The 25953-nt window shown below is 55.6% G+C and overlaps 1 protein-coding gene across 2 annotated transcripts in view; it reads left to right on the forward strand.

The window, feature by feature from the left end:
• LOC121274703 (zinc finger protein ubi-d4-like) overlaps nucleotides 1–22877 on the forward strand; it is a 41059-nt gene extending 18182 nt beyond the window's left edge. Inside the window, exons 7-12 of one of the 2 annotated variants that reach the window (XM_041182021.1) lie at nucleotides 12107–12244; nucleotides 18418–18456; nucleotides 19139–19267; nucleotides 20245–20357; nucleotides 21772–21853; nucleotides 22529–22877. In XM_041182021.1, the coding sequence (XP_041037955.1) occupies nucleotides 12107–12244; nucleotides 18418–18456; nucleotides 19139–19267; nucleotides 20245–20357; nucleotides 21772–21853; nucleotides 22529–22611 (584 nt within the window). In that variant the 3' untranslated portion in view covers nucleotides 22612–22877. The remainder of the gene's footprint in view (nucleotides 1–12106; nucleotides 12245–18417; nucleotides 18457–19138; nucleotides 19268–20244; nucleotides 20358–21771; nucleotides 21854–22528) is intronic. The other variant, XM_041182022.1, reaches the window with a different exon arrangement.
• Nucleotides 22878–25953: the final 3076 nt, after the last annotated feature.

Below are 25953 nucleotides of genomic sequence, written 5' to 3' on the forward strand. Positions count from 1 at the left end.
CATCCTATGAAGACTGGAATGAGGAAGGCTGCGTGCTCATTGGGCTGCTCCTGTATGAATGCACCCTCCAGTGCTAATGCTGGAGTCCTGGGAATGGGTGGGAGTGAGAAGCCCTACGTGGGAGCGGTGGCGTGGATTAGATTCTCCTGCCATTAGTGCTGAGATGTGCAGGGAACTTGTGAACTTGTTTAACAGTTGGAGCCGGCTAGGCCAGTGACTTGTCCTAACTTGCTGCCAGTGTTGCAAGTTGTTAGGGGTGGACAGTGAGAAATATGGTGGCGACAAGTGCACGGTTAACTCAATTGCTGAAAGCACACGGACAATTTGTACAGGGAGGCTGTCTCAATGGTGCACCCCTTCATGCTGCCATGAGTACAATGGCATGTCCTGTTACAGTACCAGAATGGTCAGACCAGCAATCAAGAGAGCATCAGTTTACATCCCAGTATGGGCAGTTTGAATTGAATGTAAATCTGTCTTTGAGAATCTAGAAACAAAGAGCTTGGGTTCATGAATATTGCTGAAAAACGAGAGATACTGTGGAAACTTTTCATCTTGCACTCAGCGTGACAGACTCAAGAGCGCCAAATCTCAAAGGGAGCGACAGTTTAGACTGCATGAGAAGAGTATACTGATTGGCTGGCATGTCAATCTCATTATTCACGACCCTGCCAAGGAGAATGCACCAGGGAACAATTGCCCGCTTTTGTTTAGCCTGAAAAAGGTGCAATGCCTGGTCATGTTCCTTTTGCCTTCACCATTAACAAATTAGAATGAAACCAAAGCGTGGAGAGGAAATAGTTTCCTGATCCATTCCCCAGGGCAATGCCTCAGCCAGAGATGACTTGCCAGCCAAACAGCCGGATAAGGTTTTGGGTCCTTTGAAATTTGGCATTCTTCCACCTGTCCATGAAAAGCTCCAGCGACATCTTATCTTTAGTGACATGCCGAGCGATCATACATTGGATTGTCGTAAAAGCCCAACTGGTTCACGGACGCCCCTTTAGGGAAGGAGGCCTGGTGCCATTACCTAGTTTGGGGCTGTAGGTGATTCCAGGCCCACACAGACGTGTTCGATTCTCAGTTGCAGTGACCGCGCAAACCATTTCCAAAGCAGGCGGCAGTGAGAAGGCTCACCAGCACCTTCCCAGCGAGACTAAGGGATGGGTGATCAATACCGGCTTCGCCAGCAACTCCTGCATCCCGAGAATGAATAAAAGGAAACTCATCAGAGATGAATGAATCCCCTGTCTACTCTAACAAGGAGTGAATAACACACTTGGGCAGCAGCATTGTCTAAATTCCAGAGATTTATTCAGCAGCAAGATAATTACACAGGAGCAGAGAGGCAGTGCAGGGAACTAGTAATACAGTAATAGACTTAGACAATACACAAACTGTTCCATTGCAAGAGCACATTGCCAGGGGCCTGTGACTGAATCTCTGGCAGACTGATGTTCCTTGGAGCTGCTCATAACCACCTCCCCTGCCCCCCCGCCCCCATCCTTATGGTAGAGTTGGTGTACCAGGGATCTCATTTCCTTGGGTTGTATGGTCCACCAACTCAATGCCTGTCTCTAATCAAGCAATTCCTCCCCTCCCACCTTCCCCACGGCTGAGATAGTTTAAAATGTGGCATGTCTGGTTCTGCTTTGAGCAAAGCTTCCTTCACTGGGGATGTAATTCCTGGCATGTACAGTGAATACTTGGCGGCGCATGAAGCTATTCCCATATCTGAAGTGCTTTATGAAACCTGGAACCTGCCTCCCTAATATCCCCATTGATCTACAAACCACCAATAATGTGATGAGCGGCCAGTAACAAATCGCTGTATCCTGAAGGGAAAGCTCGAGGGCAGCTTGTCAGCTCCAGGGATCCATTTGGAGTGAGGTAGGGAAAGACGGTCTCTCTGTTAACCCCAGTTTCACAGCTGTGCCGCGTGAATGATCGTCGATTGATTTGTAGGTGCCCTGCACACGGAGAAGCCTGACTTTCACTTGGGGGTGGGGGTGTGGATTGGGAAAGACTCTCACTTTCTGGAGCTGTAACCCAAGCTGCTCCATTCTCCTCCTCACATTGAGGTCAGCCGGGTGACAAACCTGGTCTTCAGCACCTAGGATCCCAGTGACTAGCTTCAAAGATAATAAGCTGCGACCTCTGTACAGTTTGCTACACCCCTCACTGTTTCCAGATGGTTTTATGGTCAGTCTGTAAACCATACAATGTCAGTAATCCTGGCAAGGTCACTGATCACTCAGTTAATATCAGACAAAACTAAAATACGATCAGTAAGGGCCTTGCAATGATGCCCTGCACAGTATCAGAGGTACGCTGTACATTATCAGTGTCTAACCCATCTAAAATATTGACAATTGCCCACGTAATATCGACAATAGTAATGCATGGTGTAGCAGGCTTGGCCCATACTGTAGGATGAGGAGCTGGGCGGCGTTGCCGGGGAGCTGGGCAGTTTTGCCAGTAATGCCCCTGCCAATATTGCTGATACCCCTTATAATATCACTGTTCAGTACCACATTGGCAATAATATCCAAACACTAGGAGCTCACTGAATATCGGCAGTGACAATCCATACTATATCACTCCCAAAGTATTGGCATTAATCCATGCAATATTTACTATAATACCCAGTACATTGTTGGCAATGCTGGCTCTGTTGATGCTGATACCCAAGCAATGTTGACAATGTTAACCCTTAGAAATGTTATTGATAAAATGGTGATAATATTCCATAAAGATATTGGTGACAATAGCCCAGGCTGTATCATTGGCAACTTGTACAATATTAATGATATTAGCTTGTACAATATCAGCAATAATAACCTTTATAAACATTGGTGTTAAGCTTGCTGTATCTTGTGATAGTTGCCAGCATTGCCTTGATCTTGGCAGTGTTGGCCTATATAATACTGGGGAGAACAACCAATATTAAAACCTGGGGCTTCAGTCATTTTCCCTGTTCTTGTTGAGGAACATCCTTTGTTTCGATTCTTGCTGGTGACTTGCGACCAGACCTGCTCACCCTGGGGCTGTATCGTTGCCTCTTGTGCTGAAGCTGCTGGCTCTTACTGCCAAACCCTTCCCCAGACTGTGGCCTGCGCCGACTCCACAAATGCTCTGTCGGCCGGCCCCTGGTGCCGTGTAGACCCCATTTCAGACTAAACAGAACGGAGTTCGGGGCTGTGTGGGATTCAGGGTATCAGGGAGCCGCTGTGCTCGATACAGGGACATCAAGGATTGTATTGAGCCTGAGGTCCTTGTCCGGAGTCTCAGTTTGTAAGCATGTCTGAACATGGAGTTGTTTAGCATGATCTGCATGAAGCCCTCCTCTGGCACTGAGTTATTCTGACCATCTGGTTCTTTTTTTCTCTTTTTTTCTAAAATTAAAAGGAAGCCGCACCTGTTCTTTCGGATCTTTTCACTCTCTTTATCTTCTCTGTTGCAGATAGATGCAAACAAAAGCATAACTCCAAACCTTCTTCTGAAAGAGGTATTCTGGAGCTTCTCGCTGTCCTCTTCCTTGTTCGCCTGTGTCTCCTCCTTCTGTCTGTGACTTTCCTTTGGCTCTGGTTTCCTGTATGTGTTGCTTTGGGGGACGGGCGGGGTGGGAGGTGAGGTGTTGCGAGGAGGGGTGGTGGGGGTGGGGGGGGCGGTTGGCGGGGGAGGCTTGTGGGTGGGTGGATGGAAGATTTGGTGATGATGTCAGTGTGCACTCGCCCCACTGTGTGGCTCGGCTGTGCGGCTTGGCGATGTTCTTGGTGCAGTGTCGTGCCTCGAGTTTGAAAGGTAGCACAGGGGGAAGGATTCCAGCCAGCTGCCCTGTCCCTGAGCTAATGGTGAGAAGAGGGAGGGAAGACGCCAGTTTCCTATCGCTACTCAGTCAGCAAATGCATTTGGTGGACCATTTGGAGGCGATGCTGCCCATGGTCGATTAGCCTACTGGTGCACTTCCTGTCGCTGACATCTCAGGTCAGGGTCGGTGACACAGAACGGCATAAACTGTCTGTCCTTTACTCCCCTGAAGCTGCCGACAGTTTTACCATTTTAACTGTTTGAGGTGAAAACCAGCTGGAAAAGTAACAGTAAGGCAACTGGGTTTCCATTTAACCTCCTCTCTCAATGTGTGACAACAAAAATGATTATTATTTAGTCAATTCAAATCCCTGAAGCCAACTGATAGTCTCATCGTTTGCTGAGCTTGAGGTGATCGGGCTGCCACTTAGTCTGTAGAGGGGACGTTGCTCAGCCTGTAGAGGGGAGGGGAGGGGAGGCCGCTTGGCCTGCGGAGGGGAGGGGAGGGGAGGCCTGCAGAGGGGAGGGGAGGGGAGGCCTGCAGAGGGGAGGGGAGGCCGCTCGGCCTGCGGAGGGGAGGGGAGGCCGCTCGGCCTGCGGAGGGGAGGGGAGGCCGCTCGGCCTGCGGAGGGGAGGGGAGGCCACTCGGCCTGCGGAGGGGAGGGGAGGGGAGGCCTGCAGAGGGGAGGGGAGGCCGCTCGGCCTGCGGAGGGGAGGGGAGGCCGCTCGGCCTGCATAGGGGAGGGGAGGCCGCTCGGCCTGCAGAGGGGAGGGGAGGCCGCTCGGCCTGCAGAGGGGAGGGGAGGCCGCTCGGCCTGCAGAGGGGAGGGGAGGCCGCTCGGCCTGCAGAGGGGAGGGGAGGCCGCTCGGCCTGCAGAGGGGAGGGGAGGCCGCTCGGCCTGCAGAGGGGAGGGGAGGCCGCTCGGCCTGCAGAGGGGAGGGGAGGCCGCTCGGCCTGCAGAGGGGAGGGGAGGCCGCTCGGCCTGCAGAGGGGAGGGGAGGCCGCTCGGCCTGCAGAGGGGAGGGGAGGCCGCTCGGCCTGCAGAGGGGAGGGGAGGCCGCTCGGCCTGCGGAGGGGAGGGGAGGGGAGGCCTGCGGAGGGGAGGGGAGGCCGCTCGGCCTGCGGAGGGGAGGGGAGGCCGCTCGGCCTGCGGAGGGGAGGGGAGGGGAGGCCTGCAGAGGGGAGGGGAGGCCGCTCGGCCTGCGGAGGGGAGGGGAGGCCACTCGGCCTGCGGAGGGGAGGGGAGGCCACTCGGCCTGCGGAGGGGAGGGGAGGGGAGGCCGCTCGGCCTGCGGAGGGGAGGGGAGGCAGCTCGGCCTGCGGAGGGGAGGGGAGGCCGCTCGGCCTGCGGAGGGGAGGGGAGGCCGCTCGGCCTGCGGAGGGGAGGGGAGGCCGCTCGGCCTGCGGAGGGGAGGGGAGGCCGCTCGGCCTGCGGAGGGGAGGGGAGGCCGCTCGGCCTGCGGATGGGAGGGGAGGGGAGGCCGCTCGGCCTGCGGAGGGGAGGGGAGGCCGCTCGGCCTGCGGAGGGGAGGGGAGGCCGCTCGGCCTGCAGAGGGGAGGGGAGGCCGCTCGGCCTACAGAGGGGAGGGGAGGGGAGGCCGCTCGGCCTGCAGAGGGGAGGGGAGGGGAGGCCGCTCGGCCTGCAGAGGGGAGGGGAGGGGAGGCCGCTCGGCCTGCAGAGGGGAGGGGAGGGGAGGCCGCTCGGCCTGCGGAGGGGAGGGGAGGCCGCTCGGCCTGCGGAGGGGAGGGGAGGCCGCTCGGCCTGCGGAGGGGAGGGGAGGCCGCTCGGCCTGCGGAGGGGAGGGGAGGCCGCTCGGCCTGCGGAGGGGAGGGGAGGCCGCTCGGCCTGCGGAGGGGAGGGGAGGCCACTCGGCCTGCGGAGGGGAGGGGAGGGGAGGCCGCTCGGCCTGCGGAGGGGAGGGGAGGCCGCTCGGCCTGCAGAGGGGAGGGGAGGGGAGGCCGCTCGGCCTGCAGAGGGGAGGGGAGGGGAGGCCGCTCGGCCTGCAGAGGGGAGGGGAGGGGAGGCCGCTCGGCCTGCAGAGGGGAGGGGAGGGGAGGCCGCTCGGCCTGCAGAGGGGAGGGGAGGGGAGGCCGCTCGGCCTGCGGAGGGGAGGGGAGGCCGCTCGGCCTGCAGAGGGGAGGGGAGGGGAGGCCGCTCGGCCTGCGGAGGGGAGGGGAGGGGAGGCCGCTCGGCCTGCGGAGGGGAGGGGAGGGGAGGCCGCTCGGCCTGCGGAGGGGAGGGGAGGGGAGGCCGCTCGGCCTGCGGAGGGGAGGGGAGAGTTCTGGATAAGATGCAGCATTGTCTGTATCTCTCCACAAGTGCACAAGAAGTTTGAACTGAGGCCCCAGTGGTGAGATTGGCTGCATAGAGTCCCTGGCCTGTCCTGAACCTGTTTAGCAAGGACCACTGTTGTCATTGTAGCTCATACCAGCCATCGGACAGATAGGGTTTGTAACAAGGAACTTGTTAGTGCCTTGTCATGTTTGCCATCCCTTCATCCAAAGGGTATCTGCTGGTGGGCCTTGCTAAGGAAGAGTGTTCCATACGGAGCGCTGAGATAGAAGGCAGGCAGTAAGTGGGTTAAGTGTGTGGTGGGAAGTGTGGTGCAGTGTGGATGCTTTCAGCCAGCCTGTATGTTTTATCAGTCAGTGGCTGAGTGGGGGATGGGTGTTATTTGCGAGGGCAGGAAGGCAGGGGAGGGGTGTTGAGCCGAGGGTACCGGTTATGATGTGCATTGTTGCATTCAGTTGACTGGCAGCAAGGTATGTGTGTGTGTGATGAGCTTTGCCAGGCAGGTGTACACGGTACTCTGCTGCGCAGTCTGATCGGGCGAGTGCTCAGGTCTCGAGTGTTGTGGCAGCTGCGCCCCACGTTAATCCAGCAAGTTTGGATTGTCGCTCGTTTCTGGTTTTGACCTTTGCCTGATCTGTTGAAGAAAACGGCAGCAATGAAACTAACTGTGCAGTTGTGCAGTTTCAGTTCTGCAGTTTTGTGTGTGCAGAGTTACAAGCATTTGTCAATGAAGTGACGGTGGAGGCTGAGAGGATGTTTCCCCCACGTGGGGAGTCGAGATCTAGGGGAGCACAGTTTCAGCATAAGGGGTCTCCCATTTAAGATGGAGATGAGGAATTTCCTCTCTCAGAGAGTCATTTGTCTGTGACATTCTCCGCTCCAGAGAGCGCTGGAGGCTGGGTCACTGAGTACGTTCGAGACTGAGTTAGACAGATTTTTGATCGACCAGAGAGTCGAGGGTTATGGTGAACAGACTGGAAAGTAGAGTTAAGGCCACAATCAGAGGATCCATGATCTTATTGAATGGTGGAGCAGGCTTAAGGGCTCAAATGGCCTATTCCTGCAGCTGGTTCTGATGATCTTATGTGTCGTTATGCCTGGTGTGGTATTAAAAAGTAGGAGAGCCCTAACCTTTGTGTTTTGGGCCAGTTACATTGAGCCTGAGGAGTGTGGTGAAGTGGGGAGGCAGCACAGTCTGCACACGGTTCGGGAGTGGAAACTGGCTCCGCTGTTCAGGCTTAGGGTTTACCCAGTGACGAGCCAACAACACCCAAAGCTGCCGGCCCTGGAAATGAGACATACTGTGGTGTAGAGGGCTCCTCTGGGCCTGGAGAGCTCATGCCTAGAGTTCGGACAGTGTCTGTCAGACAGTGCAGCATGAACTTCACTGTCAGAAAAGATTACGTGTTCATATCTTTTCTGAAGTATCTTTCCTGTTATTTATAATAAGATTTGAAGTGATCTGAAGGTGTGATAGCTGATAAATTTCTTCCCTTCTGGTCAGCCTTTCAAAACTTTCACCACCCCACTCCCAAACTGCTCTGTGATATTTGACAGAATATTCTTCAGTAAATCAATGAAAGAGATTTCTCCAATACATTCCAGCACCCCATTGAACTGCACTGACCCTCCGACAGTGCGGCACACCCTCAGTACTGAACCTCCGACAGTGTGGTGCTCCCTTAGTGCTGACCGTCCGACAGTGCGGCGCTCCCTCAGTGCTGACCCTCCGACAGTGCGGCGCTCCCTCAGTGCTGACCCTCCGACAGTGCGGAGCTCCCTCAGCACTGACCCTCCGACAGTGCGACGCTCCCTCAGTACTGACCCTCCGACAGTGCGGCGCTCCCTCAGCACTGATCCTCCTACAGTGCGGCGCTCCCTCAGTACTGACCCTCGGACAGTGCGGCGCTCCCTCAGTACTGACCCTCGGACAGTGCGGTGCTCCCTCGGTACTGACCCTCGGACAGTGCGGCGCTCCCTCGGTACTGACCCTTGGATAGTGCGGCGCTCCCTCGGTACTGACCCTCGGACAGTGCGGCGCTCCCTCGGTACTGACCCTTGGACAGTGCGGCGCTCCCTCGGTACTGACCCTTGGACAGTGCGGCGCTCACTCGGTACTGACCCTCGGACAGTGCGGCGCTCCCTCAGTACTGACCCTCGGACAGTGCGGCGCTCCCTCAGTACTGACCCTCGGACAGTGCGGCGCTCCCTCAGTACTGACCCTCGGACAGTGCGGCGCTGCCTCAGTACTGACCCTCCGACAGTGCAGTGCTCCCTCAGTACTGACCCTGGGAGTAGGTTTGAGATTCTGGGTTGGGACTTGAACCCACGACTTTGACTTCGAGGCACTTTAACGATTGCTCACCTTTTCAACCTCCCTCTAGGGATGAACATGTAGTGGAGATAATTTGTGTTATTGTGCAGCGCGGTGAAGAGAGTGCTCTCTCTGCTCAGAAGTGTAGGTTGTGTTTTTGGGTTTGTTTTTTTGTTTGGACTCGGAGTGCCAGTTGAGTCCTCGATGTCTGTGACCCAGCTCACAGTCGCTCACCATTTCTCCATGTCACTGCAGTGCACTTGCTCAGCGAGAAAGCCCTTGATGTGATGCTTCCATAGTTGATTGAGTTTTCTGCTGAACCTAGTTGATCTTGGAAGGTGGGAGAGCAAACCCTTATTAAATTATGCCTCTGTCTATAAACTGCATTAAATATTGAAATGAATAATGTACAGTAGCAATAGGACATGGTGGAATACAGTCATTACTGGCTTAACAAGCCCTTCTCTGGGCAGGCAAATAAATGCAACCGGATGCCTAAGGATCAATCCTTCTGTGACTTATTAAGTTGACTGCCTGGGAAGACACACTGGTCTCACTCTGCCTCCGTCCCTGCCTTTGTTCCTCTGTCGCGCTCCCTAGCATTCTCTCTCTTGTGCTCTCTCGCTCATTCTCCCTCGCTTTCTTGCTCTCTCATTTTCTCTCTCTATCTCGTGCTCTCTCTCTCTAGCGCCCGCTCGCTCCCTGTCTAGCGCCCGCTCGCTCCCTGTCTAGCGCCCGCTGGCTCCCGCTCTCTAGCGCCCGCTGGCTCCCGCTCTCTAGCGCCCGCTGGCTCCCGCTCTCTAGCGCCCGCTGGCTCCCGCTCTCTAGCGCCCGCTGGCTCCCGCTCTCTAGCGCCCGCTGGCTCCCGCTCTCTAGCGCCCGCTGGCTCCCGCTCTCTAGCGCCCGCTGGCTCCCGCTCTCTAGCGCCCGCTGGCTCCCGCTCTCTAGCGCCCGCTGGCTCCCGCTCTCTAGCGCCCGCTGGCTCCCGCTCTCTAGCGCCCGCTGGCTCCCGCTCTCTAGCGCCCGCTGGCTCCCGCTCTCTAGCGCCCGCTGGCTCCCGCTCTCTAGCGCCCGCTGGCTCCCGCTCTCTAGCGCCCGCTGGCTCCCGCTCTCTAGCGCCCGCTGGCTCCCGCTCTCTAGCGCCCGCTGGCTCCCGCTCTCTAGCGCCCGCTGGCTCCCGCTCTCTAGCGCCCGCTGGCTCCCGCTCTCTAGCGCCCGCTGGCTCCCGCTCTCTAGCGCCCGCTGGCTCCCGCTCTCTAGCGCCCGCTGGCTCCCGCTCTCTAGCGCCCGCTGGCTCCCGCTCTCTAGCGCCCGCTGGCTCCCGCTCTCTAGCGCCCGCTGGCTCCCGCTCTCTAGCGCCCGCTGGCTCCCGCTCTCTAGCGCCCGCTGGCTCCCGCTCTCTAGCGCCCGCTGGCTCCCGCTCTCTAGCGCCCGCTGGCTCCCGCTCTCTAGCGCCCGCTGGCTCCCGCTCTCTAGCGCCCGCTGGCTCCCGCTCTCTAGCGCCCGCTGGCTCCCGCTCTCTAGCGCCCGCTGGCTCCCGCTCTCTAGCGCCCGCTGGCTCCCGCTCTCTAGCGCCCGCTGGCTCCCGCTCTCTAGCGCCCGCTGGCTCCCGCTCTCTAGCGCCCGCTGGCTCCCGCTCTCTAGCGCCCGCTGGCTCCCGCTCTCTAGCGCCCGCTGGCTCCCGCTCTCTAGCGCCCGCTGGCTCCCGCTCTCTAGCGCCCGCTGGCTCCCGCTCTCTAGCGCCCGCTGGCTCCCGCTCTCTAGCGCCCGCTGGCTCCCGCTCTCTAGCGCCCGCTGGCTCCCGCTCTCTAGCGCCCGCTGGCTCCCGCTCTCTAGCGCCCGCTGGCTCCCGCTCTCTAGCGCCCGCTGGCTCCCGCTCTCTAGCGCCCGCTGGCTCCCGCTCTCTAGCGCCCGCTGGCTCCCGCTCTCTAGCGCCCGCTGGCTCCCGCTCTCTAGCGCCCGCTGGCTCCCGCTCTCTAGCGCCCGCTGGCTCCCGCTCTCTAGCGCCCGCTGGCTCCCGCTCTCTAGCGCCCGCTGGCTCCCGCTCTCTAGCGCCCGCTGGCTCCCGCTCTCTAGCGCCCGCTGGCTCCCGCTCTCTAGCGCCCGCTGGCTCCCGCTCTCTAGCGCCCGCTGGCTCCCGCTCTCTAGCGCCCGCTGGCTCCCCCTCCAGCGCCCGCTGGCTCGCTGTCTAGCGCCCGCTCGCTCTCTCCCCTCCCCACCCTCTCATTCCCCAATTCCTGTTTTATTTTGCCCATATGCAGTTAATTTGCTGAAAAGACTGTCTCCTTTATGGTGAGGAATGAAACAAGAGCATGGTGATTCTGGGTTTGGTGTACACATCCTCCCAGCTCTGGTGATTCTGGGTTTGGTGTACACACCCTCCCAGCTCTGGTGATTCTGGGTTTGGTGTACACACCCTCCCAGCTCTGGTGATTCTGGGTTTGGTGTACACATCCTCCCAGCTCTGGTGATTCTGGGTTTGGTGTACACACCCTCCCAGCTCTGGTGATTCTGGGTTTGGTGTACACACCCTCCCAGCTCTGGTGATTCTGGGTTTGGTGTACACACCCTCCCAGCTCTGGTGATTCTGGGTTTGGTGTACACATCCTCCCAGCTCTGGTGATTCTGGGTTTGGTGTACACACCCTCGCAGCTCTGGTGATTCTGGGTTTGGTGTACACACCCTCCCAGCTCTGGTGATTCTGGGTTTGGTGTACACACCCTCGCAGCTCTAGTGATTCTGGGTTTGGTGTGCACACCCTCGTAGCTCTGGTGATTCTGGGTTTGGTGTACACACCCTCGCAGCTCTGGTGATTCTGGGTTTGGTGAACACATCCTCCCAGCTCTGGTGATTCTGGGTTTGGTGTACACACCCTCCCAGCTCTGGTGATTCTGGGTTTGGTGTACACATCCTCCCAGCTCTGGTGATTCTGGGTTTGGTGTACACACCCTCCCAGCTCTGGTGATTCTGGGTTTGGTGTACACATCCTCCCAGCTCTGATGATTCTGGGTTTGGTGTACACACCCTCGCAGCTCTGGTGATTCTGGGTTTGGTGTACACACCCTCCCGGCTCTGGTGATTCTGGGTTTGGTGTACACACCCTCGCAGCTCTAGTGATTCTGGGTTTGGTGTGCACACCCTCGTAGCTCTGGTGATTCTGGGTTTGGTGTACACACCCTCGCAGCTCTGGTGATTCTGGGTTTGGTGAACACATCCTCCCAGCTCTGGTGATTCTGGGTTTGGTATACACACCCTCCCAGCTCTGGTGATTCTGGGTTTGGTGTACACATCCTCTCAGCTCTGGTGATTCTGGGTTTGGTGTACACATCCTCCCAGCTCTGGTGATTCTGTGTTTGGTGTACACATCCTCCCAGCTCTGGTGATTCTGGGTTTGGTGTACACACCCTCCCAGCTCTGGTGATTCTGGGTTTGGTGTACACACCCTCCCAGCTCTGGTGATTCTGGGTTTGGTGTACACATCCTCCCAGCTCTGGTGATTCTGGGTTTGGGGTACACACCCTCCCAGCTCTGGTGATTCTGGGTTTGGTGTACTCCTGTAGTGTGATGCTGTACACACCCTCCCAGCTCTGGTTATGTTTTGGACACTTTATGTTTAGTCACCTTGTTTCTGTTGCTCTGGCTATCTTCCTGAATTCTTCTTTCTTTTCCTCCCTCCTCTGCCTGACAGTCTGTGGCAAGCGTTACAAGAATCGCCCGGGCCTCAGCTATCACTACGCACATTCCCACCTGGCGGATGAAGAGGGGGACGATGAGAAAGACCTGGAACCTCAGATCCCCATATCCCACAGAAGGGAGGAACGTAAGTGTGCGTGGCTGTAATCTTTCTATTTATGGTGGGGGAGGCGGGGGTGCATGGGTGCATGTCTAACATTGGTATCAACCAGCTGCCCCTTAAACCAACAGCCGGCTGGAATATGCTGCCTGAAAGGGCAGCGGGAACACACTTAACAGCAACTTTCAAAAGGGGAAATAGATAAACACTTGAAAAAAGAAAAAAATTGAGGGACTGTGGTGGTGGGGGTTGGGGGGAGCGGTGTGGGTAATAGGACTAACTGCATTGACCTTTCAGAGCCAGCACAGGCATGATGGGCTGAATGGCCTCCTTCTGGACTGTATCCATTTGTGATTCCACCTGCTGAATGATGAAGTTTTTTCAGAAACCAAAGGATTTCTTTGAGGCCCTTTGTATGTTGAGGTTTGACCCTCCAATCCTGTGCAATGTATAGGCTGCTCTGGGTGGTTTGGAGACTTCCTTCCGGCTGTTGGCTGGTGCCAGGGAGCAGCAACGTTGGCACTGGGGGGGGGGTGTGGGTGGGGGGCACACTGACAGGCTGCTCAGGAGCAGTGTGAGCCTGAAGCGGTGGGTGTGGTTGGGCTGCTGAGTGGAAGGTGTGAGATGACACCCTCCGTTTTGGAAACAGCTATTGGAACGTGACTTGTGTTTAGAAGATTGTGGGGTTAATCAGTCTCAAATGTGAAGTTTTCAGAAGAACCTGTTTCCTTTTCTGAGGTGGAGGGGATAGTCTGAGGGATAGTCTGAGGTGGAGGGGATAGTCTGAGGTGGAGGGGATAGTCTGAGGTGGAGGGGATAGTCTGAGGTGGAGGGGATAGTCTGAGGTGGAGGGGATAGTCTGAGGTGGAGGGGATAGTCTGAGGTGGAGGGGATAGTCTGAGGTGGAGGGGATAGTCTGAGGTGGAGGGGATAGTCTGAGGTGGAGGGGATAGTCTGAGGTGGAGGGGATAGTCTGAGGTGGAGGGGATAGTCTGAGGTGGAGGGGATAGTCTGAGGTGGAGGGGATAGTCTGAGGTGGAGGGGATAGTCTGAGGTGGAGGGGATAGTCTGAGGTGGAGGGGATAGTCTGAGGTGGAGGGGATAGTCTGAGGTGGAGGGGATAGTCTGAGGTGGAGGGGATAGTCTGAGGTGGAGGGGATAGTCTGAGGTGGAGGGGATAGTCTGAGGTGGAGGGGATAGTCTGAGGTGGAGGGGATAGTCTGAGGTGGAGGGGATAGTCTGAGGTGGAGGGGATAGTCTGAGGTGGAGGGGATAGTCTGAGGTGGAGGGGATAGTCTGAGGTGGAGGGGATAGTCTGAGGTGGAGGGGATAGTCTGAGGTGGAGGGGATAGTCTGAGGTGGAGGGGATAGTCTGAGGTGGAGGGGATAGTCTGAGGTGGAGGGGATAGTCTGAGGTGGAGGGGATAGTCTGAGGTGGAGGGGATAGTCTGAGGTGGAGGGGATAGTCTGAGGTGGAGGGGATAGTCTGAGGTGGAGGGGATAGTCTGAGGTGGAGGGGATAGTCTGAGGTGGAGGGGATAGTCTGAGGGATAGTCGAGGTGGAGGGGATAGTCTGAGGGATAGTCGAGGTGGAGGGGATAGTCTGAGGGATAGTCGAGGTGGAGGGGATAGTCTGAGGGATAGTCGAGGTGGAGGGGATAGTCTGAGGGATAGTCTGAGGTGGAGGGGATAGTCTGAGGGATAGTCGAGGTGGAGGGGATAGTCTGAGGTGGAGGGGATAGTCTGAGGGATAGTCTGAGGTGGAGGGGATAGTCTGAGGGATAGTCGAGGTGGAGGGGATAGTCTGAGGTGGAGGGGATAGTCTGAAGTGGAGGGGATAGTCTGAGGGATAGTCTGAGGTGGAGGGGATAGTCTGAGGTGGAGGGGATAGTCTGAGGTGGAGGGGATAGTCTGAGGTGGAGGGGATAGTCTGAGGGATAGTCTGAGGTGGAGGGGATAGTCTGAGGGATAGTCTGAGGTGGAGGGGATAGTCTGAGGGATAGTCTGAGGTGGAGGGGATAGTCTGAGGGATAGTCTGAGGTGGAGGGGATAGTCTGAGGTGGAGGGGATAGTCTGAGGTGGAGGGGATAGTCTGAGGTGGAGGGGATAGTCTGAGGTGGAGGGGATAGTCTGAGGTGGAGGGATAGTCTGAGGTGGAGGGGATAGTCTGAGGTGGAGGGGATAGTCTGAGGTGGAGGGGATAGTCTGAGGTGGAGGGGATAGTCTGAGGTGGAGGGGATAGTCTGAGGTGGAGGGGATAGTCTGAGGTGGAGGGGATAGTCTGAGGTGGAGGGGATAGTCTGAGGTGGAGGGGATAGTCTGAGGTGGAGGGGATAGTCTGAGGGATAGTCGAGGTGGAGGGGATAGTCTGAGGGATAGTCGAGGTGGAGGGGATAGTCTGAGGGATAGTCGAGGTGGAGGGGATAGTCTGAGGGATAGTCGAGGTGGAGGGGATAGTCTGAGGTGGAGGGGATTGTCTGAGGGATAGTCTGAGGTGGATGGGATAGTCTGAGGGATAGTCTGAGGTGGAGGGGATAGTCTGAGGTGGAGGGGATAGTCTGAGGTGGAGGGGATAGTCTGAGGTGGAGGGGATAGTCTGAGGTGGAGGGGATAGTCTGAGGTGGAGGGGATAGTCTGAGGTGGAGGGGATAGTCTGAGGGATAGTCTGAAGTGGAGGGGATAGTCTGAGGGATAGTCTGAGGTGGATGGGATAGTCTGAGGGATAGTCTGAGGTGGAGGGGATAGTCTGAGGTGGAGGGGATAGTCTGAGGTGGAGGGGATAGTCTGAGGTGGAGGGGATAGTCTGAGGTGGAGGGGATAGTCTGAGGTGGAGGGGATAGTCTGAGGTGGAGGGGATAGTCTGAGGGATAGTCTGAGGTGGAGGGGATAGTCTGAGGGATAGTCTGAGGTGGAGGGGATAGTCTGAGGTGGAGGGGATAGTCTGAGGTGGAGGGGATAGTCTGAGGTGGAGGGGATAGTCTGAGGTGGAGGGGATAGTCTGAGGTGGAGGGGATAGTCTGAGGTGGAGGGGATAGTCTGAGGTGGAGGGGATAGTCTGAGGGATAGTCGAGGTGGATGGGATAGTCTGAGGGATAGTCGAGGTGGAGGGGATAGTCTGAGGGATAGTCGAGGTGGATGGGATAGTCTGAGGGATAGTCGAGGTGGATGGGATAGTCTGAGGGATAGTCTGAGGTGGAGGGGATAGTCTGAGGTGGAGGGGATAGTCTGAGGTGGAGGGGATAGTCTGAGGGATAGTCGAGGTGGATGGGATAGTCTGAGGTGGAGGGGATAGTCTGAGGGATAGTCGAGGTGGATGGGATAGTCTGAGGTGGAGGGGATAGTCTGAGGGATAGTCTGAGGTGGAGGGGATAGTCTGAGGTGGAGGGGATAGTCTGAGGTGGAGGGATAGTCTGAGGTGGAGGGGATAGTCTGAGGTGGAGGGGATAGTCTGAGGTGGAGGGATAGTCTGAGGTGGAGGGGATAGTCTGAGGTGGAGGGGATCGTCTGAGGTGGAGGGGATAGTCTGAGGTGGAGGGGATAGTCTGAGGTGGAGGGGATAGTCTGAGGTGGAGGGGATAGTCTGAGGTGGAGGGGATAGTCTGAGGTGGAGGGGATAGTCTGAGGTGGAGGGGATAGTCTGAGGTGGAGGGGATAGTCTGAGGTGGAGGGGATAGTCTGAGGTGGAGGGGATAGTCTGAGGTGGAGGGGATAGTCTGAGGTGGAGGGGATAGTCTGAGGTGGAGGGGATAGTCTGAGGTGGAGGGGATAGTCTGAGGTGGAGGGGATAGTCTGAGGTGGAGGGGATAGTCTGAGGTGGAGGGGATAGTCTGAGGTGGAGGGGATAGTCTGAGGTGGAGGGGATAGTCTGAGGTGGAGGGGATAGTCTGAGGTGGAGGGGATAGTCTGAGGTGGAGGGGATAGTCTGAGGTGGAGGGGATAGTCTGAGGTGGAGGGGATAGTCTGAGGGATAGTCTGAAGTGGAGGGGATAGTCTGAGGTGGAGGGGATAGTCTGAGGTGGAGGGGATAGTCTGAGGTGGAGGGGATAGTCTGAGGTGGAGGGGATAGTCTGAGGTGGAGGGGATAGTCTGAGGTGGAGGGGATAGTCTGAGGTGGAGGGGATAGTCTGAGGTGGAGGGGATAGTCTGAGGTGGAGGGGATAGTCTGAGGTGGAGGGGATAGTCTGAGGTGGAGGGGATAGTCTGAGGGATAGTCGAGGTGGAGGGGATAGTCTGAGGGATAGTCTGAGGTGGAGGGGATAGTCTGAGGTGGAGGGGATAGTCTGAGGTGGAGGGGATAGTCTGAGGTGGAGGGGATAGTCTGAGGTGGAGGGGATAGTCTGAGGTGGAGGGGATTGTCTGAGGGATAGTCGAGGTGGATGGGATAGTCTGAGGGATAGTCTGAGGTGGAGGGGATAGTCTGAGGGATATTCGAGGTGGATGGGATAGTCTGAGGTGGAGGGGATAGTCTGATGTGGAGGGGATAGTCTGAGGGATAGTCTGAGGTGGAGGGGATAGTCTGAGGTGGAGGGGATAGTCTGAGGGATAGTCTGAAGTGGAGGGGATAGTCTGAGGGATAGTCTGAGGTGGAGGGGATAGTCTGAGGTGGAGGGGATAGTCTGAGGTGGAGGGGATAGTCTGAGGTGGAGGGGATAGTCTGAGGTGGAGGGGATAGTCTATGGGGTAGTCTGATGGATAGTCTGAGGTGGAGGGGATAGTCTGAGGTGGAGGGGATAGTCTGAGGTGGAGGGGATAGTCTGAGGTGGAGGGGATAGTCTGAGGTGGAGGGGATAGTCTGAGGTGGAGGGGATTGTCTGAGGGATAGTCGAGGTGGATGGGATAGTCTGAGGGATAGTCTGAGGTGGAGGGGATAGTCTGAGGTGGAGGGGATAGTCTGAGGGATAGTCGAGGTGGAGGGGATAGTCTGAGGGATAGTCGAGGTGGATGGGATAGTCTGAGGGATAGTCGAGGTGGATGGGATAGTCTGAGGGATAGTCTGAGGTGGAGGGGATAGTCTGAGGGATAGTCGATGTGGATGGGATAGTCTGAGGTGGATGGGATAGTCTGAGGTGGAGGGGATAGTCTGAGGGATAGTCGAGGTGGATGGGTTAGTCGAGGTGGATGGGATAGTCGAGGTGGATGGGATAGTCGAGGTGGATGGGATAGTCGAGGTGGAGGGGATAGTCTGAGGGATAGTCGAGGTGGATGGGATAGTCTGAGGTGGAGGGGATAGTCGAGGACAAAGGGGACAGAAAATTCGAGCCAGGCCATTCAGGGGGGATGTCTTCACACAAAGGGTAGTGGAAACCTGGAACACACCCCCTAGGTCATTGAGTTATTTTTTCCAAGGATATGGAGTGAAGATGAGTAAATTATCCTGAGGAACAGATCAACTCTGATCTAACTGAATGGCAGAACAGGCTCAAGAGGCTGAATGGCCACCTCCTGTTCCTGTGTAACAGGCTTGAGAGGAGCTGAATAGCCTCTTCCTGTTCCTGTGTAACAGGCTTGAGAGGGCCGAACAGCCTCCTCCCATTCCTGTGTAACAGGCTTGAGGGGGCTGAATGGCCTCCTCCTGAACATTTTTGCATTTGTCTACATGCTGGAGACTTCAGCTTTCTTCTTGGAATTCTTCCTAATGTTGGTTCAGGGACCTTTCCTCATTCCATACTGATTTCTAGAATTTACATGCTCCTTCAATGCTCATGAGGTTAATATTCCAGCAGCACAAGGTGAGCTCTGCAGACCTGGCAGCCCTTGGGATTGTTCTGTGCTGACTTAGCTCATCACAACCAAGACATAAGGTAGGGAGGGAGACAGTTAACCTCAGCGCTCTTTGTCATAGAGCAAGAGGGGGAGGTGGCGGGGGCTGAGTCGGTCATGTTTCCTGTGCGCTGACTGGTGATCCCCTGCCGGAAATTGTGTACGTTCGGACGTTGGGTGGAGATGGTACGGGACCTGACTTTGATGCCTCCTGCAGTCGAGCAGCCTGCTGGCACCATGTGCATGGAGAAAATGGGGCGCTTGTGGTGAGTTACCAGGTTGCGGTGAACACCTTTCCAAGCGCATCTCAATGAGAGTCAGCCCCATGGCCTGTTTGAGCCCAGGAGAGTTTGTGCGACCCAGGAATCTGAGGAAAGGTGGGGGGTGTGTTTACAGGAGAAGTACCAGAATGCTCTTTTCTCACTGTCCCCTTCTCTTCATTGCAGTGGGTCGACCTCCAGGCGACTTCAGAAAATTGAAAGCAGGTCTGGAGCAAACCTCTCTCTTACTGCCTTATTGTGTTGGGGTGTGAGGGGAGCGGCCGCGGTGGGAGATGGGGGAGCTGGCCAGCTACCTGGGAGTGTAACCCAGCTGGCCGAGAGTCTGCTGCTGCCTTTCAGCTCAACTGGTCAGGAGTGGGCAGGCCCTGGATGGAGTTTGATAGGTTCCAAGTACCTGCCAGCCTGCAGAATTACTTTAGCTAGAGTCTGGCCTGTGTAAGTATCCCACTCTGACCTGAGGGGACCCCAGAAGACCCTGTGGCTGCCAATGTAAAGTATTGAAAGAATCTAACAGTGCAGATTGGAAGGACATGTTCGGGGTCTCCCTCCCCTTGTCCACTGGGCTGTGCAAGGGAGTGGGTCAGCTTGCTCCAAGTGATGTTCCCCTGTCCGCCTGAGAGAACGAGCCTCCCAGGCACTCTTCTGGCCAAATCTGAAGCTGTGTTCACGTCCCCGAGAATCCATCTCACCCCCACAGAGAGGCAACGACCAGTTCATTCAGGGCAGGACAGACACCAGATTGATACCTCACTCCCCCCACAACCCCCTTTCCTATTTAGTGATGTTACAGTGTTAATGCAGACAGGAGACAGTGAGCTGTGACCAAATTAATGCTGGTTCCTGGAGCGTTCTGATTTTTTTGTTTGTTTCTGATTTGAACTCACAGCAAAGAAAGGACCCGATGGTTTGGCTTTGCCCAACAATTACTGTGATTTTTGCCTGGGTGATTCAAGACTAAACAAGAAGACAGGACAGTCGGAGGAGCTGGTGTCGTGCTCTGACTGTGGCCGTTCAGGTACCCTAACTTGACCATGTGACATCGTACACAGAATTACAGGGAGGGCACCGCAAATTATCAGGCTGTACAGCCTGTCTGCCTGTGTTTCTGCCCCATACGAGCCTCCTCCCACCCCCTCTCCATCTCCCCCCCATCACCATATCCTTCTACTCCTTTCTCCCTCATGTGTTTATCCAGCTTCCCCCTTAAATGTATCGATACTATTCCCCTCGACCACTCGCTGTGGGAGCGAGTCCCACATTCTCCCCACTCTCTGGGTGAAGGAGTTTCTCCTGAATTCCCCATCGGATTTATTAGTGACTGTCTTAAATCGATGGGCCCCTAGTTCTGGTCTCCCCCCCGCCACCCCCACAAGGGGAAACATCGTTTCTATGTCGACCCTATCGAAACCCCCTCCATCATTTTAAAGAGCTCGATCAGGTCACTCCCCTCGGCCTTCTCATTTCTAGAGAAAAGAGCCCCGGCCTGTTCAATCTTTCCTGATCCTTCTAACCTCTCAGTTTCTGGGATCATCCTTGTCAATCTTTCTTACACCTCCCCCACAATGTGTGTAGCCACTTTGGGCTAACCTGAAGACCAGGGACTGTCAGTAACACCAAGTATGAACAAAACTCTGGAAAAACTCAGCAGGTCTGGCAGCATCGGCGGAGAAGAAAAGTGTTGACGTTTCGAGTCCTCATGACCCTTCGACAGAACTGAAGTTCTGTCGAAGGATCACGAGGACTCGAAATGTCAACACTTTTCTTCTCCGCCGATGCTGCCAGACCTGCTGAGTTTTTCCAGGTAATTCTGTTTTTGTTTTGGATTTCCAGCATCCGCAGTTTTTTTTTTGTTTTTATGAACAAAACTCTGTTTGGTTTAACTCATTTGAAGAGCCAGCATGTAAACGATGGGCCGAATGTGCTATGTGTGATTGTACGAGCAGGTGTTTGGAATTGAGAAGCAGTGTGATAAGTGAGTGGATCTGTTTCCAGGACACCCTTCATGCCTCCAGTTCACACCAGTGATGATGGCTGCAGTGAAGACTTACCGGTGGCAGTGTATCGAGTGTAAATGCTGCAACTTGTGCGGCACCTCAGAGAATGATGTAAGTACGGGGAGCAGGTGGAGGGGCACAAAATGTCACAAGCCCACGCTCCTCTAAACTTGTAACAGAGGAAACCACAAGTGAGGATTAACTTCCTCTAAATCGCCCTTAACGGTTCAGAACAGCTTCACTTCTATCTGCTAAGTGCTAATAATACTTGCTGTTGCACAGTGTCAGCCGTGGTATGGTAGGTAGCTCCCTCACCTCGGAGTCGGACACTTGTGGATTTGAACCCCCATCCTGGAACACACAGTACCAGGCTGACACTCCCAGTGTAGTACTGAGGGAGTGCCGCACTGTCGGAGGGTCAGTACTGAGGGAATGTCGCACTGTCAGAGGGTCAGTACTGAGGGAATGCCGCACTGTCAGAGGGTCAGTACTGAGGGAATGTCGCACTGTCAGAGGGTCAGTACTGAGGGAGTGCAGCACTGTCGGAGGGCCAGTACTGAGGGAGTGTCGCACTGTCGGAGGTTCAGTACTGAGGGAGTGCTGCACTGTCAGAGGGTCAGTACTGAGGGAATGTCGCATTGTCAGAGGGCCAGTACTGAGGGAGTGTTGCACTGTCAGAGAGTCAGTACTGAGGGAGTGTCGCACTGTCGGAGGGTCAGTACTGAGGGAATGTCGCATTGTCAGAGGGCCAGTACTGAGGGAGTGTCGCACTGTCAGAGAGTCAGTACTGAGGGAATGCCGCACTGTCGGAGGGTCAGTACTGAGGGAATGTCGCATTGTCAGAGGGCCAGTACTGAGGGAGCGTCGCGCTGTCGGAGGGTCAGTACTGAGGGAATGTCGCACTGTCGGAGGGCAAGTACTGAGGGAGTGTCGCATTGTCAGAGGGTCAGTACTGAAGGAATGCCGCACTGTCGGAGGGTCAGTACTGAGGGAGTGTTGCACTGTCAGAGGGTCAGTGCTGAGGGAGCGCCACACTGTCGGAGGGTCAGTACAGAGGGAGCGCCGCACCATCGGAGGGTCAGTACTGAGGAAGTGCTGCACTGTCCGAGGGTCAGTACTGAGGGAGTGCCGCACTGCCAGTGGTGCCGTCTTTCAGAATGAGGCAATAAACCAAGGCTCCGTGTGCCCTCTCGGGTGGGGGTATAAGATCCCACGGCCACTATTGGAAGAAGAGCAGGGGGGAGTTCTCCCCGGTTTCCTGGGGCTGATATTTATCCCTCAACCAACATCACTAAAAACAGATGATCTGGGTCATTGTCACTTTGCTGTTAATGGGATCTTGCTGTGCACAAATTGGCTGCTGTGTTTCCTACATTACAACAGTGACTACACTTCAAAAAGTCCTTCATTGGCTGTGAAGCTCTTTGGGACGTCCTGAGGTGGTGAAAGCTGATGTTTCGCTGGTCAGAAGTGGCGATGGTCAGTGTTATCGCAGCTGATGGTGCGATGCTCTTGGTTTCTCTAGGACCAGCTCTTATTCTGTGATGACTGTGACCGTGGCTACCACATGTACTGCCTTACCCCACCAATGTCGGAGCCCCCTGAAGGTGAGTGGCCTCTTTATTTATTCCATAAGTGGTAAACAATCTTCACCCTTCGCTGGCTGGTCTTTGCCAGTGGCTGGGAGGGGGCGCGGAGAGAGTGAGACAGGCTGTAAGTAGCCCTTCTGCACTCTGATTGGTCAGGCCCACCCTTTCGCTGCCCCCCCCAGCTGTACTGCCCCCCTTGTGTGGGCCCTGGTACTTCACCCATTGATCATTCCTCATATGGGACTGAGGGATCGTTTGGGCTGGTGGTCTCTGGTAGGCATTGCCAGCGCACCTGATCGTGCTCTGGCCTTCCTCCGTTTGCCCTTTCCCCTGTCATGGTTTCCTTTCTACACCCCCAATTGAACCTGGTGCCTGGCCAGCTCCCTGGGCCCAGTAATACATTGACAGAGTGCATACGGGCACTGCCCAGGTTTGTTGTGAACCTGGGGTTCGGGTCAGTTTGGCTCCTGTGATACTCTCGTCCACAGAGGGTTTGACTGTCACACTTTCAATATACAGGAGACCAGTATCCACCCAGGGCCTGGGTAGGGGGGTGGGGGGTGGGGGCTGCAAACTGTGAATAATACCCAGTCATCCAAGAAAGGAGAGAGAATTACCTTGAAATGACCTTGTCATCTTTCAGTCACTGTACTCACCCACTTGTTTCCCCTCTCCCTTCCCTTTCTTTTACAGGAAGCTGGAGCTGTCGTCTGTGCCTGGATACTCTGAAGGAAAAGGCCTCAATTTACCAAAACCCCAACCCTCCTCCCTCCTAATGCACCCGTTTGGAAGTGTAGGGGCTCTGGCGGGGGCAGGGTATAAGGAGGGCATCAAGTGGCATTACAAGTGTTGTTAGTCAGTAAAAGTCAGCAGCAGTGAGTAGCACTGTCTGCCACTCTCAGACAGTCACCTGTAGAGGCTTGTGGCTGTGTGTGTGTGTGTGTCTGTGTGTGTGTTCCTGTGTGTGTGTAGGGGGTGCTGAGTGTGTGTTGCTGTGTGTGTGTGTAGGGGGTGCTGTGTGTGTGTGTTCCTGTGTGTGTGTAGGGGGTGCTGTGTGTATGTGGGGCTGTGGAGGTGATGCATGTGGCTGTGTGTGGTGGGGGGGGTTTGGGTCTGGCTCTGGCTCTGGGTGTAGGTCTGACTTTGTGTGTGTGTGTGTGTTTGGAGGATTTCTGGCTGTGTGTGGGGGTGGTTCTGGGCTGTGTGGGGGAGTTCTGGCTATGGTGTGTGTGAAGGGGGGGTGCTGGGGTGGTTCTGGCAGTGTATGTGTATTTGGGCAAGGTTCTGTGTATGTGTGTGTGTGTGGTGGGGGTGGCGCGGGGGTGGTTTGTGTGTGTGGGGGGGGATGGTTCTGGCTGTGTGTGCGGGGTGGTTTGTGGTGAGGTTCTGGCTGTGTGTGTTTGGGGCTCTGTGTGTGTGTGTGTGTTGAAGAGACATGATGTGGCAGTTGCCTGTTTGGGGGTGTATTACATGCATCTTCCTTGTACCCTGTGAGAACACTACAATTTTAACAGACAGCCTAAGAGGTGCCGAGCGTGATAATCTAGTCTGGTCAGGTCAGTGAGGGCACGACGTGAGAATCTCTTCATCTCCATGGTTCCCCACTCCATGCTGAATGACACACAACCTCTTTGACTCTCAGTTGAATGCAGAGGAAGCACGAATGCAGTGCCTGCAAATTTATTTTGTTATTTTTCCACCCCCTCCCAATCCCTTTAAGGAGTGAACATGTATCTGCCCCTTGCCCTCACTGCCAGTCAAAGATTGGCACCGGCTGATGGTTTGAGTTGGACAGAGTAGAAACTCTCCCCTCGGTGGCACCAGAAGGGAGATGGTGGTTTTAGAAATCACTCCTACCACAGGTTCACAGCTCCAGGGGTTTTATTTGGGGGTGTCGCGTGGGGGTGAATGGGAAGACGACGTGTGTCTGCTTTCCCCTTCCACAGCCTGAAACCTTGGGAGCGGGAGCGGTCCCAATCTCTCCTCGCATCCGGCATCGGATATCGAGCTGGGAGTCCTGTATGGGGAAGGTGTGTGGGGAGGAGAATAGCTTCAGTCCCTCGGATTCCCCCCACCATCATTCTCCTCTCGCCTGAGGGACAACAGCAAAGTTTGAAGAGGACTCGATCGCTTGGTTTAAGCCGGTTTAAATGGGTTCCCCCACCCCCTCCCTCACCGTTACACAGCCAAAGGTGATGGGTGGCTTGGGAGGTCTAGGGTTCTCCTCAAACCTGTGGGACGCTTTTAATATTCTTCATTGTTTGGTAAGAGGCATTGGGAGTTTTTGATGGAGGGGGATGCTGGGGCTGGGGTTCTCTGGTGATTTAAAGGGACCAAGCATCATATCCCTGAAAGTGGAACACATCAGATCCGAGCTGTATCTAAGAGTGGAATGTGTTTCCTTTCACTGTACCATTTCGCATCGTTTAGGAATTTAACATCACTTATGGGAACAGACAGAGGCCATTCAGCACTTTGAGCCTGTCTAACCGTTCATATAGCTCATGTCTAATCTGTACCTTAACTCCATCTACCCACCTCGGTTCCATAACCCTTAATCCCCTCACCCAACAAAAGTCCATCAATCTCAGTTTTGACATTTCCAATTGAGCCCCAGACTGGACAGCTTTTCTTTGGGAGGAGGGGGAGAGTTCCAGATTTCCACTCCTCTTTGCGTGTAGCAGTGCTTCCTGACATCGCCCCGAACAGCCGGGCTCAGGAGTTTTTTTTAATAAGCGCTCAGATTTGACTCCACCTCCCCCACTGCCCCTGTGACCCCCCCCACCTCAGGCATTTGTAGCCGAGTCCCAGAGCTGTTACCCCATCAAGATCCTTGCTCCATGCCAGCTGGACATCACCACTTGTTAACACCCTTCAGTTATGTACCCGGTGAGAGTCAGCGCCTTTAGCAGAGAAGGAGGGGAAAGGTACCCTCCTAATGTTAGTGTGAATGTGCCGCAGTCCTCTGGGGGGGTAACCCATTGTAAACAGTCACTCACCCTGACACCTACGCCCTGTAAGAGAAGTTCCTCAGCTGCAGGGTCTTTGTGTTCTGCTGAGGCCCTGTGTACAAGGTGGGTGGTTAGCGCCTGTGTCTGCCTCTCCGCCTGTCCTACTGTGGGGGTGAGCAGGCTCAGGGTCAGAGGTCAGCCCCTCTGGCAATGGGAGCCTCTTGCTGGCAAAGAGCCTGGATCTCGTTGCTCAGTGCACTGCCCAGCAATCCACCCTGGACTTCCATCCCTCACCCCACCTGCCCCTCACCTGGTTGGCCCTGTCCATCCCCATGTGCAACCCTTACCCGCCCTCGTGTCTTTGACACGAACAGATGGAGTGACTAGGCTACCCCCTGATCCCAGTGCTAACCTGCGTTTAATCCCCCTGACCAAAGTGAGTGCAGGGAACAAGCTGGGTGACACGACAAGCCTGTGGTTTAAACCCACTGATCCCTCCCATCACTAGTCACAGAGATGGGCTGAGAGAGCTGGAGGCACCTGCACTCCCTTGGGAAACACACTCTAGTTGGTACTTCTCTCACTGGCCAGGCCACTCACTCTGCTCCATTGATCCCTTGCTACCTCAGTTAACACCCTGCTCGATTTTTGTTTGAAATGTTTTTATCTGCGTCTGTGCAGAATAAGGATTTACAGCCTCCAGAACCTTCGGAGAAGCAGGTCTCAGGTCCTCTTGATATGAGAGGGGTCCCTGTTGCCTGGGGAAGCCTGGTTTAAAACCAGTGCGTTCCAGGCTAGTGACGGTGTGTAGGAGAATTACTGATGCCGCCTTGCGAAAGAGAGATGCAAGCTCTGTCCTGAATATTCACCATCAGTCACTGTCCCTTAGCTCCCCATCTTTCCCTTCCCCTCCACCCTACTCCTGTCTTATCCCCCCTCTCCTGAGACCTCTCTACAGGTCAGTCGTTCTTTGAGAAGGCCCTGTGTGTATGCCTTTCAGTCTGAGCTCTTTTTCCCTCTGTTGTTTTAGTGCTCTGGATCAACTGTTCACACACATACTTCATGTTGTGTCTCCAGACAGCATCATCTGACCTCCCCTCCTGTAAAAAGCCCAGCTTTCCATCTGACATGCTTTGTCTGATGGGTGGGTAGCTGCTCCTAATGGCT

The sequence above is a fragment of the Carcharodon carcharias genome, assembly GCF_017639515.1.
Source record: "Carcharodon carcharias isolate sCarCar2 chromosome 37 unlocalized genomic scaffold, sCarCar2.pri SUPER_37_unloc_2, whole genome shotgun sequence".
Taxonomy (NCBI): domain Eukaryota; kingdom Metazoa; phylum Chordata; class Chondrichthyes; order Lamniformes; family Lamnidae; genus Carcharodon; species Carcharodon carcharias.